The following is a 15782-nucleotide window of genomic DNA, read 5'->3' on the forward strand; positions in this document are numbered from 1 at the left end:
TTCATAACTTCACCTGGCATTTCAATTCTTGGTAAATTGGAAAATGAGGGCTCATCATCAGAGACTGTAAAATTTGAATAGTTTGTCCAGTATGTTATGTAATTGCACCTACATATTTAAGTAAATGGCTAGAACCCATTGAGAGTTTGTGTGACTGCAGCCGGGTAACAATTAAGGCAGGAGTACCCCAGTGGAAAGATACACAAAAGACTGAAGATTTCATTCATGAAATGGCTCCTTAGACTGTAATAGATATACTGGTCTGTATGATGAGAATGTGTATATTGAAAATTATATATGACCAAAAATATTACAAAAATACAGTGTGGAAGGAAACATCACCTAATGCCAGTAGGGTAGAAATTATTTCACATTGCAATATGAACAAAGTGTCTCTTGAAATACAATTTCTTCTTTGTTCGTGTAGAACTAATGCGTCCACTCAATAAGTATTTTCTCCTAAGAATGTCTTGTGATGAAATCAGAAGGACACATTTGCAGTACAGATTTTAAAAGTTATGTTGAGTTACAATGTAAATTTTAATCAGAAATATTCTGGTAAAGTGGACTTACTGAAGAGGATCCATTTATCAATTAATTATCAATGGGGAATGAGTCCTGCACAAATAATTCTACAGGATTGTTTACCTGGAGAGAATCCAGAGCTACTATATATGTAAGTTACATTTATTTATTCAATTTTTATTAGCATCTAAACCTTCATATTTATGACGAAATACTTTCATGCATTCTCTTTTGTCCCTTGTTTCATTGAGAAAAAAATAAAATGTCCCTTTTCTTGCTTCAAAATATGATCACCACAGTGATGTGTGTGTGTGCTCATGTGTGTTTGTGTGTGTGTGTGTGAGTGTGTGTGCGTGTGTGTGTGTGTGTGTGTGTGTGTGTGATCAATTTGTTGCCATATTTTCTTCTGAGAAGATACTTTGTAATTGTCATGGAAAGTTGCAGCTTACCATCAATCTTGGTTCTTGTATTTAGATAATTATCTGTCACTTCTGCAAAAATGTTACTGTGGAGCATAGAAAATGTCACATCACTGAAAATCGCTTTCTAAGTGGTTTTAAATATTATTTGACAGTTTATTGTTTTGCTTGAGAATGTAGTCATGTAGATAGAACTGTTACCAGTACACCAAATTACTTGTCCCTTTATATACCACCATTATTGAAAATTTCATTTTGACTCTAGCATCATTTAAAAATATTATCATTTTGACTCTAGCATCATTTAAAAATATTCAGGGTGTCCAAGATGAATGTTTACTCTGCATAAGGCAGCAGCTTCTTATTCTTGCATATAACTGAATACTTATTTTTGTGCAAGATTTCCGCTTTGATACATATGAAGAATTGAAAATAGTTGTTTCTGCAGTTAAAAACACTTATTATGTCAGAGGATGACTGTGGACATGTGTATATTTTACTCCTTTGTGTGCCCAAGTTACATTTATCAGAAAGTTCTGCAGATCACATTTACTTTTAGAACTGCTCTTAAATGAGCTGTCAGTAGCAAATTAAACAGTGAATAGACAAACTGTTTGGCTTCAGTTAGCTTTCCCAAATGGTTTCCAAGTGGATGAATGATGTATATGTGCAAAGTCAACTCATAGGTTTAATTACTTTCTTCAGCAGAACGGACACTTTTTACCTAAGAGAGGAGTTACTGCAAAACATTAATCTATACACCATCAGTGGGCGAAATTTGAAAAAATGCTAACTTCTCAATCTATGTCCCAACAGCAAAGATTATAACCTATCCTTTATGGTGTTTCCTATTTTAAGATGACATCAGTAACTTGTTCAGAATTTTCTGCCTCCTTTATTGTTTATTCTTGGTATGGTGCATAAAAGTGGTTGTCAAATCATAAGTTTAAAGGTATGGGGTTCAGTTCAGAGGCCCCCTTCGAATTTTTTTTTCTCTTGGCTATTGATCCTTTTAAAACTGTTAGTAATTTGAGCATGTGAAAAATACTAATTTTTGGTTTGGTTTAGCGGTATACATTACTGGGCAAGTCACTTCAATGATCAGAAGAATGCAAGGGCATATGATCTCAAATATGACAGGCCCAGTAAAGCACTATGGTTTTCAAACCAAATGAGAACAGCTGTACCTCACAATATATTAATTCGAGGTGACTTTTTTGGCAATGCAAAACATGAAGGTTTTAAGCTAGAAAATTTGTTGTAATATGCAAAAACTTTCTCAAAAACGCTATTTACTATTTTGTGTACTGATGATCATCTACAGATCTTAACAAAAATATTTGTTTCGTATACAAAAATAAGTAATTCTGCCAACAGACTAAAATAAAACAGTAGTTTGTTAATATCAAAGAAGAACAACAATGAGACAATGATCAAATCCTGCAGAGTACCCACTACAGTTTGTCTCCATACAAAAGATGTGGTGCTCCTCACTAAATTCCTTGCACAGGCTGATGTAACTTGCTGTAGGATGTTTCTTGCAAGTGAACTATGTTAGACACATGCATGTTAATTTGATAACAATGTTACTTTTCTAATAGAATGCAGCGTTTGTCATAACCAAATGCCTTTGTCAATAATGACATCAGTTATTGATTTTCCTACTCTGGTGGTACAAGAAAGCAGTACACTGATAGGTAATGTTTTCATAGACCAAGATAAATTTAATCAAATAAAAAAATTTTCTGTTAAGAATGGTCTGTCTGATCATGATGCACAGCTAGTTACAGTATATCATATAGCTCCATACAGGAGTGCAAAACAATCCTCCAAAATAGTGCATTACATTAACGATTCAACAATTCAAAATGTTAGGGAACACATGCAACAGTTAGACTGTGATGAGGTGTACAGAGAACATGATGCCAATTTAAAATTTAACATATTTCATGAAACCTTTGTTAGCATATTTGAAAACAGTTTCCCCAATAAAACAGTGAAATATAGTTGTCAGAAACTATACAAAAAGACATGGCTTACTAAAGGGATAAAAATATCTTGTAAACAGAAAAGGGAAATGTATCTTATAGCTAGGAGGAGTAATGATACCGAAACAGTGAAACATTATAAAAACTATTGCACTGTATTAAGAAAAGTTATTAAAAAGTCCGGAAGTACCGGTATGTGCATTATGTCTGAGATTAGCACTTCTGATAATAAAATTAAAACAATTTGGAATATTGTTAAAAGTGAAACAGGGCAACTGAGAGTCAGGAAGACAATATTTCTATCAAACGCAATGAAAAGTTTGTTAACAAGAAGTCAGAAGTAGAAAATATTTTAATAATCATTTTTTAAGTGTTGTAGAGAAAATAGGACCCAGCTATTCATTAGAAAATGCAAGGCAGTATGTTGAAGATAAAATTGATAAAATTGAAATTCAACCCACCTCTCCTACTGAAATTAGGAAAATAATAAATTCACTCAAAAGTGAAAGGTCACGTGGAATTGATGGCATTTCCAATAGAGTACTAAAAGCTTGTTCCCAACAAATAAGTAGAAGTCTCAGCCATATATGGAGAATCTCATTGAAACAGTGCATTTTTCCAGATACACTGAAATAGGCTATTGTTAAACCATTGCATGAAAAAGAGGTTAGATCTGATGCTAACAACTAACGCCCAATCTCACTTCTGACAGCTTTATCCAAAATTCTTGAAAAAGTAATTTATTCAAGAGTACTAGCAAAATGTCAATTTGGTTTTCAGAAAGGCTTTTCAACAGGAAATGCTATATATGCTTTCACTGATCAAATATTAAATGCACTGAATAACCAAACATCACCCATTGGGATGTTCTGTGATCTGAAATTCTTCTAGATAAGCTTAAGTATTGTCGTATGAGTGAGACAGTGCACAAATGGTTTAATTCATAGTTAACTGGTAGAATGCAGAATGTTGAAATTAACACAACATATAGTCTGCAAAAACCAGCACAGTCCTCTAACTGGGGAGGTATCAAGAACGGTGTCCCACAGGGTTCACTCTTGTGTACCGTATTGTTCTTAATATATATTAACAACTTGCCACTCTACATTCATGAAGTTGCAAAGCTAGTTCTTTTTTCTGATGATACAAGTGTAGTAATCACACCCAACATGCAAGAGTCAGCTGAGGAAATTGCAAATAATGTCTTTCAGAAAATTATTAAGTGATTCTCTGCAAATGGACTCACACTAAATTGTGAAAAAACGCAATTTATACATTTCTGTACAGTAAATGGCATAACACAGATGATAGATATAGACTATGAACAGAAGTCTGTTGCTAAGGCTGAATACTCAAAATTTCTGGGTGTGTGCATTGATGAGAAATTGAATTGGAAGAAACACATCGATGATCTTCTGAATCGGTTAGGTTCAGCTACTTATGCTATTAGGGTTATTGCAAATTTTGGTGTTAAACATATCAGTAAATTAGCCTACTATGCCTATTTTCATTCAGTGCTTTCATATGGCATCATATTTCGGGGTAATTCGTCATTAAGAGAGAAAGTATTCATTGCACAAAAGTGTGTAATCGGAATAATAGCTGGAGCCCACCCTAGATCACCTTGCAGACATTTATTTATGGAACTCAGGATATTCACAGTACCTTCACAATATATATATTCACTTATGAAATATGTCATTAATAACCCATTCCAATTCAAAAATAGCAGCGAAGTGCATAGCCACAACACTAGAAGAAAAAATGATCTTCACTATTCTGGATTAAATCTCACTTTGGCACAGAAAGGGGTGAATTATGCTGCCACAAAAATCTTTGGTCATTTGCCAAATAGTATTAAAAGTCTGACAGATAGCCAACTAACGTTTAAAAGCAAATTAAAAGAATTTGGGAATGACAACTCCTCCTACTCAATACATGAATTCTTAAGTATTTTAAAGTGACACATTCCACATCATTACAAAATGTCGTAATTATGTTCTATGGAACAAGGATGTATGTATGTATGTACATATGCTTTTGTATTAAAAAATTACTTGCTGAGCTAATGTATAACTCTCATACAGTAGAGTGGCCATCTTGAAATCCACAGTTTGATTGGCTTAATACTTGACTACCACACAAGTGGGAACAATTCATAAGTATGTTATCTCCTCAAAACATTTTGGAAATGATATGATAACAGAGACTGTCTGGTAGTTATTGACATATGTTGGTTCATAATTCAGACAGACAAGCCTGATTATGACGTTTTAATGTGTCTGGGAAAATAGATTTACCAGTTGATCAATGTTTATTCTTTTGCTGAAGAATGTTGATTTTTGAAGTGTTTTTAGGCTACATGTGAATGTGTGGTTGGAAGGAAATCTAAAGTGGTGTTGAGATAATTTTCTAGGGCTATTAAACAAAGTCCCTGTTCTATGAACAGCATGACTTAGTCACCTTGACAGTTCTAATTTTAATTGAACTCTGCTACATTGTAATGTCAACACCAAAAGTTGAAGCTATCATAGGTATGTGTCCTAACAGCTGTTTGATAGCTATTTTGTCTCATGTTTACTCATTCTAACATTGTGCCTGTTTTTACTCTACTAGCCTTCATTGTTGTATTCATTTTATAGTTATCTTTCTTGATTTACGTATTTCAATTATATATGTTGTCATTGTGATCGCTTCTCAGTTTTGGTTATTGATAACTTGATACCAGTGTCCAAGTTTAATTTGTACAGCACTGAAGATTATCACTATGTGGTCGAAAATCGATTCTGCTATCAATAAAACATCAATATTATGGCCAATGCTGACCTTCCTTTTAAACTAACTCATCAGTTATTTCCTTGTAACATATGTGCCTGTGACTTCCCTGTCCAGGGCACATTAAAATGTCAGGTCTGCAGAATTTGGTGATAAGTACTAAACCTTAGCAAAATAACACTCAAATATTATCTGTGGCTACTTAAATGTCAGCACTGGCCATCAACACAACCTGTTTACATGCTGGACGCATGCCAGGAAAATATAATTCTTTTTTAAAAATGCATTTTCCCTCAATGATACAAAATTATGTTGTATACAACACAATAGTGTAAATGATCATCATTATTTCCACTGGAGCAGTTTTGTATAAAACTGATTTAATATAAAAGTAGGCTTCCACAGCCATTGCCACAGTTAATAAAATTTTTCTGGGTTTTTAACCCCATTGCCAACATGTAAAACTACCAACATTTTGGTCACTATTGCAAGTGACCTACTTCAGGATGTTTTTGTTTACTGCTGAATGAGAAAACTTTGTTTCTTATAAACCTTCCAAGCCATGGTTGTTTATTATATATATATATATATAATGTCACGAAATTACTAATGTTGTGTACATCATTTTCAAACTATGGAAACTTGGCGCCATATACTCCAATTGGCCGTTGGATGGCTCTGTTGCCATTCATTGGTTGATGGGAAGTGCTATGATTGTTGGTTCACCAAGCATGCAATCTGCCTTGGATACATTCTGATCTCTGGCAGGCAAAGTTTTCGCAGTCAGAGCATCCGGCAACAGAGCAATCCCATAACCTATTGGAGCATGTGACACCAAGTTTCTGTAGTTTAAAAATGGTATATTGTCAATATATATATATATATATAATATATTATATATTGTATATATATTTATTTATTTATTTTGCACCTGTGTGTCTTTGTGACTTAATTATGTAGTGAAATTGTGTTTGATGTAATAAATGCAGAGCACTTTGAATGTTTTTGCTGTAGATTTTATCTGCAATGAAGCATTGGTAATATAAAAACTAAACTCATGTCACATTTTAGATGTTTAATTATTTTGACTGATCAGTTTCAGAAACAATAGAAATAGGTAAGCTAAAATTCCATAGGAAAACAATTATAGAAACATCAAAAGTAGTATTAATATATTTATTGAAAAATTTTAATGTTTTTGATACAAAAAACAGAAATATGCAGTATCCGCTATATATGAAAATTATGTGTTACACATACAGCCCACACTTAAGCAGAGTTTTGATCAAATTACTCGATGTGCTGTATTTATATTGTACATCTATTAATTGTCAAAATTAGTTTTAAACCTAACTTAATCTTCAGTACTGTTAAATTCTAAATTCATATGCCCTGAATACATTTGCAGCACATGCCTTTAATATGCTAGCATTTCTCTCAACTATATTATTTTTCTTTAACTGGTTAATATATCATATTTATATCACTTTAATTTGTTACATAAATCACACTATAGGGTATAAAACCACAAATGATATCTATATTATATGGACATCATATTTTAGCACCAATATTATATCTACTGTATGTGATTTTTACCAGTAATTACATTAATTAAACAACAAAATAAAACATAATTTTATATGTTGGCACTTTGACTGGATACTGAATTCACAAAAATGTGACACAGATACTTTACAACAGGTCATTTATTGTATGGATATTGAAGAATAACTTCAAATGTAGTACATTGTACAGATCTTCTTTCTAAAGACACATATTAATCAACCTGTTGGAGCTGTTACACTTGTAATCTATTTTGCACTAAAAGTGCTGAATGAGTTTGAAAAAGTACTTTTCTCACACTTTAATATGAGATGATTTGTTCTTCTGCAGATATGAAACATTTCTTTCATAGCTTTGGTAATTAATGTAGGTGATGATTTCCTTGCACTGATGATCAGGAGAGGACTATGTATTGTCTGCTAAAGTCTTACAGCTAAAAAAATATTAGTGGGACCTTGAGATGAATATGTTTATATGTAATTTTGCTGAGGTGCTCTATAGAAACAACGTAGAGTGTTGAACTTCAGATAAAAACAGAAGTAAGGAACATTCCAGACTACAACATCTGAACTGTCTTTGAATACATAATCGAGCTTCATGCTATAGCAGTGCAACACAATGTTAAAAATAGATCATACTTTAGTGTCAGAGCTTTCTCACTTTTTAATGTCAGTTGGTGTAATTTACAGCGTTATTTCAGTACAATGTTATTCATTCCTGAGTTATTTTGAGGCACAGTCTAGCAAATATAGATTTTCAAAATGTCTTTCTTCAACAAAGGGGCACTGATATTTCTCTATTACTATAGGCACTTTAGAATGCAGATAATACTCCATGTATGACATCAGCAGGAAAATTCGTGAGTATATAATAATAGCAGCGTTGATCTACGTATGTGGCACTTAGTACACATGCAGTTGTTCATAGTTCCACGGGGGATCAAACAGGCACAAATTTTGAGAAATACATCAGTGGTTTAATGCAATAGTGGATGATGTGAATCATAATCAGCTCGGCTATGTAGGAAAGATGCTTATGGTGACAGAAAGAATGCATACAAGAGGCATCATTTCAGGGTCATCTCAGCAACTGACTTCCTGCCTTACAAGCAGGAGCAGTATCTTGCGACCTGAGGGATCTACTTCAGGGAAGAGGGAGGATTCTCAAGAAGTAGAGAGTTTTTCTTTCCGCGAGTAGATTCGCGGGTCTACGGATGGCTCGCAGCAGTCGAGGCTCCAGTTCACTTCCTGGGCCGCACCTCAATGACGACGCCGCCGTTGTGTGATGACGAGGGCCCATCCAGCAGCCTCGGCGATGGGGTGTACCGGCTCTTGGTGACGGTCGTCGTCTCACTGGACTCTATGGTCTCGGTGGAGAGCCCGCCTCTCAGCGGCACCGTCTTCTTGGTGAAGCTCTGCACGGTGTTGATCACACTGGGCCTCACTGGGTCATCCACGGTCGACGTAATGCGCACCGTCTCCGAGTAGTCATCACTGCCGCTGCCCCGCCGCCGCTCCACAGTAGCTGTGGTGCCGGAACCGTTCACCAGCGGTGTCCGCTTATCTGTAATGTGAGAGGTACAGGTATAGGGACCGAGAAGTGCAGCCTTAGCAAGTGTGAGCATCGCCTACACGATAGACAATTGTTAGGAATTAATGTGCAGTTAAACCGCCAGGGTTCGTGTTTTATTTGATTTATTACCAAACTTCTGGCATTTAAAATTGCAAAACCAAAATTTAATTGTTGGGTATACTGCATAGTCATAGTAATACATTATTAAATTCTGTAGGTGGATTGGGGGGTGGGGGAAATCACACCTACCATAGCTGGAAAACGCTTAGATTATTTCTGCTTCACGGAATAACAGTGCGTGCTCAGGGAAAAAAGCAACAGAGGTCGACGTGGGTGGCGCTGTCGAAAAATAGTAGCGGGACCAGCAATTCACAGTTAGGTTGGTGTTCTGGCTGCGAGTACACGTAACAGAAAAAAATCGCAGCACCTGAAGATGACGACTGAGTATGCCGGCTATCGCCGGCCGTGGTGGCCGAGCGGTTCTAGGCGCTTCAGTCCGGAACCACGCGACTGCTACGGTCGCACGTTAGAATCCTTCATCGGGCATGGATGTGAATGATGCCCTTAGGTTAGTTAGGTTTAAGTAGTTCTAAGTTCTAGGGGACTGATGACCTAAGATGTTAAGTCACATAGTTCTCAGAGCCATTTGAACCATTTTATGCCAGCTGTCATGTGCTAACGTGCTACAGCACACTGTAACTATCGCTCTAACATTATACAATTTCATTTCGAATGCGAGCAGGAAATCGCACTAAAATTACGCCATTTCTCTTCAAATGCGAGTCGGAAATCGCATTAAATTGCCATTTCTCTTCGAATGCGTGCTATTATGCAAATGAAACGGACGAAGACGTGTTTTGTAGCACTCTCTCTGCGAGAAATAGATTACAGTGTCGAGTCCTAAAATGACAGTCAGTTCAGAAAAGCGACGCAGTTGCCTGTTTTCTACTGCTCTTGCTCTGATGTGACGTCATCCCTTCTGTGCTACGTTGCTCACAACACCAGGTCACTAATTTTTCTTTGAAACTGCGTGTAGTGTATTGTGCAAGCATAGAGTACGAGGGATTTTTAACGCTTGGTTGCCGTGTTTCAACTGTGATCGAGTGCTGTAAAGCATAGACGTAATTTGCAGACTTGGTTCGACTTCTGCTGGCACTAAAATTTTTTATTTATTTTATTCCTCGCAATGTTAAACTGTTAATTATTGAATTTAAAAATTACAGTTCAGTTTAAATACATAAAAATAATATATTCTATTTGATTACTATCCTCTTAAATCCAAACTCTATGTGCTAGATTGTGTTAAAACGAGTAAATCTAGCATGAAAACGTTTTCTACAGAAGATTTGCTAAAGAGGCTCTTTGCCAGTACATATTTTGAGGACAAAGTGAGGTTTAAGGAATTAGGCAGCAAACACCGAATGCAGATCTAGCAACAGACAAAAAGTTGGAATAACTGAGAGTTCGATTTAACAAAAGTTTGACTAATCAAGAAACATTTTAAAGAAGGGTAACGTATCCGGTTCAAAAAAAATCCGTAATCTTTTTCTGCTTTAGTGACCTGCAGCTCAAGCGGGTTTTCTATTGTGATCAAAGCGGAAAATACATTGTCTGCTTTCTTTCTAAGATTGTTTATGCGCTACGTCTCCATTGATGACTTTGCCTCTTCTGGATTCACAGATGCATTCGGCTTTGCTTATTTTTCTGCTTTTCGCTTAAGCTACGAAATAATCATATGTCACATTTTCTCCTAAATCAGGAAGAAGGCCCTGCGAGAGTCAAACATTTGCACTGCTTTAAACTCATTTTTGCAACTGATTTACGCATTGCAGCATAATATTTATTGTTGATGGAATAACGTGAAGAACTGAATGTCGAAATAATCACCCAAACAATTGGCGAAAGCTTCGAATTACCGAGTGTATGCAAGACGGCCGGTGCGCGTCACAGAGGAAAGCCAAACAGGATAACGCTTCCCAAAGCGGCTGGACACCGTTTGCTTCTTCGAGACTGGTCAGACATGCTAGAAACTAGTACACTTGACACCTGGCCAACGGCCCCGAGTGTCGAGGTCAACGGAAAAGTAGGAAACTTTCCAACGTACGTAATGGAAGAATCTCGAGTACGATTTCGAGAGATAAACATTAAGGCGATCAAATGTCGAGGGAAGGCCCCAAGAGAATATTCCATAAATAGACTGAAGAGGCATGTGTGCGACCAGAGCTAATTAAGAACGATATAACAAAGTCATGTAGCAGTGAGTAGCAGTACTGTGCACCCAGAGAGCAGTGTCGTTCCACAGCAGCACCTGATGGAGCAGTAAGTATTTCAACTACGAGAAGATGGCGATAAACTCTGGTGGACATGCAGTAACTGCAAGCCAAGTAGTGTATTACAGTACTCGTTGGAACAGTGCTAAACAATGACTCTTTTTCAAAGAGTTAGAATAGTAGAATTTCAATGAATAGCAGGAGCAAGTTCCTGCTTCGTACTTGTTAGTTGTACGGTAGGCAAAATGACCTGTGAGTGCTAGTGAAGTAGTTCACAATGATGATGATTGATTAGTTAGGCCAAGTGGCTGGTAGTTAGCAGACCGAGTGGACAGTCAAGCAATCACCTATGATGGAGATCGTTTACAGTGATTATTGAAAGCTTCTGACATTCTGATATGGGGTTTTGGTCCGAAACATCACTAAGTAAATGTGTTTGTTAGAACAATAAACTGATTAAAGAACGAGTAATAACTTGCTACTTCAGCAAACAATTCTTACCATCTCCACGAGATTTAATCAATCTTCTGTAACCTAGCGCCCCCTAACCAAGGGGATTTGCCCTCTCTCATCTCCACTATGAAGCGACCCATAACAAAACTCACCTGGCGTGCAGAGTGTATGAGACAGGCACAAAACCCTCAGTCTTCGAGAAGAACATAATAACTCCAGTTCGAAAAAAAAGGTTGCTGACAAGTGTGAGAATTACCGAAGTATCAGTTTAAAATTCTTTATAGAAGAACAGAAAAAGTGGTAGAAGCCGACTTCGGGGAAGATCAGTTTGGATTTCGGAGAATTGTAGTAATAGGCGATGCAATACTGATTCTATGACTTATCTTAGAAGATAGGTTTAAGGAAAGACAGATATACGTTTATAGCATTTGTAGACTTAGAGAAAGCTTTTGCTGATGTTGGCAGGAATACTCTGAAATTCTGGAGCTAGATTATTTACAATTTGTATAAAAATCAGTCGGCAGTTATAAGAGTCGAGGAGCATGAAAGGAAATAAGTGGTTGAGGTGGGAATGAGATAGAGTAGCAAACTATCCCTTATGTTATTCAAACTGTACACTTAGCAAACAGAGGAAACGAAAGCAAAATTTGGAGTAGGAATTAAAGTTCTGAGAGAAGAAGTACTCGGATTCGGGAGAAGAACGGTTCAAACCCGCGTCCAGTCATCCAGATTTGGGTTCCACGTGAGTCCCCAAAATCGCAAATGCCGGAGTAGTTTCTTTGAAAGGACACGGCTCGATTTCCTTCCTCATCCTAGACAAAATCCGAGCTTTTGTTCCGTCTCTGATGACCTCGATGCTGACGGGACATTAAACCCAATTTTCCTTCCTTCCTTCTTTTCAGAGAGGAAATAAAAACATAGTAATTCTGTCAGAGACAACAAAGGACTTTCAGACCACTTGAATGGAATGGGCAGTGTCTAGAAAGGTGGATATAAGATTAACATCAAAACAACGATAATGGAATGTAGACGAATTATATCGAAAGGAAACGAAACAATTAAATAGTAGACATGTTTTGCTATTTGCATGGTGCGACAGCTGGCAGCTTTCCCTAAACGTAGATAAATGTAATATAATGCGCATACATAGGGGCAGAAATCCATTCCAGTACGATTATGCCATAGGTGGTAAATCATTGGAAGCGGTAACGACCGTAAAATACTTAGGAGTTACTATCCGGAGCGATCTGAAGTGGAATGATCACATAAAACAAATAGTGGGAAAAGCAGGCGCCAGGTTGAGATTCATAGGAAGAATTCTAAGAAAATGTGACGCATCGACGAAAGAAGTAGCTTACAAAACGCTTGTTCGTCCGATTCTTGAGTATTGCTCATCAGTATGGGACCCTTACCAGGTTGGATTAATAGAAGAGATAGACATGATCCAGCGAAAAGCAGCGCGATTCGTCATGGGGACAGTTAGTCAGCGCGAGAGCGTTACGGAGATGCTGAACAAGCTCCAGTGGCGGACACTTCAAGAAAGGCGTTACGCAATACGGAGAGGTTTATTATCGAAATTACGAGAGAGCACATTCCGGGAAGAGATGGGCAACATATTACTACCGCCCACATATATCTCGCGTAATGATCACAACGAAAAGATCCGAGAAATTAGAGCAAATACGGAGACTTACAAGCAGTCGTTCTTCCCACGCACAATTCGTGAATGGAACAGGGAAGGGGGGATCAGATAGTGGTACAATAAGTACCCTCCGCCACACACCGTAAGGTGGCTCGCGGAGTATAGATGTAGTAGATTTGGGCAGCAAAATAACTGATGATGGCCAAAACAGAGAGGATATAAAATGTAGAAGGCAATGGCAAGGAGAGCTTTTCTGAAGAAGAGGAAGTTGCTAACATCGAATATGGGTTTAAGTGTTAGAAGTCTTTTCTAAAGGTCCTTGTCTGGAGTGTAGCCTGTTGGTTGATTGGTTGATCTGGGGGAGGAGACCAAATAGTGAGGTCATCGTTCCCTTCGGATTAGGGAAGGAAGTCGGCCGTGCCCTTTCCCGGCATTTGGCTGGAGCGATTTAGGGAAATCACGGAAATCTTAGAATGGCCAGACGGGGGTTTGAACTGTCGTCCTCCCGAATGCGAGCCCAGTGTGGTAACCACTGTGCCATCTCGCTCGGTGTAGCCAAGTATGGAAATGAGAAATGGATAATAACGGTTTAGATAAGAAGAGGACAGAAGTTTTTGAAATGTGGTGCTACAAAAAAATGCTGATGATTGGAAGGGTAGATCACGTGACTAAAGAGCAGGTATCGAATAAAACCGGGGAGAACAGAAATTTGTGGCACAACCTGACTACAAGAAGGGATCGGTTGATAGGACACATTCTGAGATATCAAGGGTTACCCAATTTGGCACTGGAGGGAAGTGTGGGGGATAAAAATCGCAATTAGTAAATGATCCTTTAACGAAACGTACTGCTCTCCGTTGAATCTTCTCTATCTCTTCTATCAACTCTATCTGGTACGGATGCCACACTGCTGAGCAGTATTCAAGCAGTGGGCGAACAAGCGTACTGTAACCTACTTCCTTTGTATTCGGATTGCATTTCCTTAGGATTCTTCCAATGAATCTTAGTCTGGCATCTGCTTTACCGACGACCAACTTTATACGATCATTCCGTTTTAAATCACTCCTAATGCGTACTCCCAGATAATTTATGGAATTACCTGCTTCCAGTTGCTGACCTGCTATATTGTAGCTAAATGATAAGGGATCTTTCTTTCTATGTATTCTCAGCACATTACACTTGTCTACATTGAGATTCAATTGCCATTCCCTGCACCATGCGTCAATTCGCTGCAGATCCTCCTGCCTTTCAGTACAATTTTCCATTGTTACAACCTCTCGATATACCACAGCATCATCCGCAAAAAGCCTCAGTGAACTTCCGATGTCATCCACAAGGTCATTTATGTATATTGTGAATAGCAACGGTCCTACGACACTCCCCTGCGGCACACCTGAAATCACTCTTACTTCGGAAGACTTCTCTCCATTGAGAATGACATGCTGCGTTCTGTTATCTAGGAACTCTTCAATCCAATCACACAATTGGTCTGATAGTCCATACGCTGTTACTTTGTTCATTAAACGACTGTGGGGCACTGTATCGAACGCCTTGCGGAAGTCAAGAAACACGGCATCCACCTGGGAACCCGTGTCTATGGCCCTCTGAGTCTCGTGGACGAACAGGTCTTCGGACTGAACAACAACAACAACAACGACAACAGTGATGTCATGTGGAGAAGCGCGCGAGACTTGGCGGGCGCTCACCTGTGGACCGGTACGACGGGGAGTCGGCGGTGCTGGAGGAGCGGAAGGAGCTGCTGTAGTCGACTCGGGGGGCGGCGCCGTTGCGGTAGGGCCGGTGGGCGGCGCGCGCCGGCCGCGCCGGCGGCTCCGGCTCGGCGCTCAGGTCGCTGGCGACGTCGTCGCTGGCGTGCAGCGTGCGGTACAGCTCGGGCGCGCGCTCGCGCAGCTCCTGCAGGAAGACGCGCCGCTTGCTCTCGCGGGGGCTCAGCCCGCCGTTGCTCACCAGGTTGCTCGTGCTCCTGCAACACGGCGCAGCCCGCGCTCAGCTTCGCGCAGAGTACCGGTACACGGGCGAAAGGGAGCAGTCGACGACCGTGCAAACAAAAGTGTCTGCTCGACAGTACATCTCACGAGGAGGTGTCTAATGTCTACAGTAACCGCGACATCGACGGCTCCCTTCCACACACTGACGAAGCGATAGGGAAGCGCGCATGGGATAAGCTCTGCTTATGAGCTTTATTGGTCAAGAAAATTTACAGAAGGCTTTGATGTAACATTCCTTGGTTCACAGGTATTGGCTTGGGTTTGAAATTTTACGTTTAATCTATTCTTCCTACATGATTTAAATACCTATTATAATAAAAGAAATTATTCAGGTAGTGAAGGGAGACGAAAATTTAATAGTCATGGGTTACTGGAATTCGACAGTAGGAAAAGGAAGAGGAGGACACGTAGTAGGTGAATATGGATTGGGCCTAAGAAATGCAAGAGGAAGCCGTCCGGTAGAATTTTGCACAGAGCATAACTTAATCATAGCTAACACTTGGTTCAAGAATCATAAAAGAAGGTTGTATACATGGAAGAATCCTGGAGATACTAGAAGGTAT

The 15782-nt window shown here is 38.7% G+C and overlaps 1 protein-coding gene across 2 annotated transcripts in view; it reads right to left on the minus strand.

Annotated features, from left to right (window-relative positions):
* Positions 1-6801: 6801 nt before the first annotated feature.
* The window catches only part of LOC126094646 (uncharacterized), a 1573713-nt gene continuing 1564732 nt past the window's right edge, over positions 6802-15782 (minus strand). For both annotated transcript variants that reach the window (XM_049909153.1, XM_049909145.1), the window contains 2 exons: positions 14917-15194; positions 6802-8836 (listed from right to left, as the gene is read on the minus strand). In XM_049909153.1, the coding sequence (XP_049765110.1) occupies positions 8514-8836; positions 14917-15194 (601 nt within the window). In that variant the 3' untranslated portion in view covers positions 6802-8513. The remainder of the gene's footprint in view (positions 8837-14916; positions 15195-15782) is intronic.

This window comes from Schistocerca cancellata, chromosome 1, assembly GCF_023864275.1.
Source record: "Schistocerca cancellata isolate TAMUIC-IGC-003103 chromosome 1, iqSchCanc2.1, whole genome shotgun sequence".
NCBI lineage: Eukaryota > Metazoa > Arthropoda > Insecta > Orthoptera > Acrididae > Schistocerca > Schistocerca cancellata.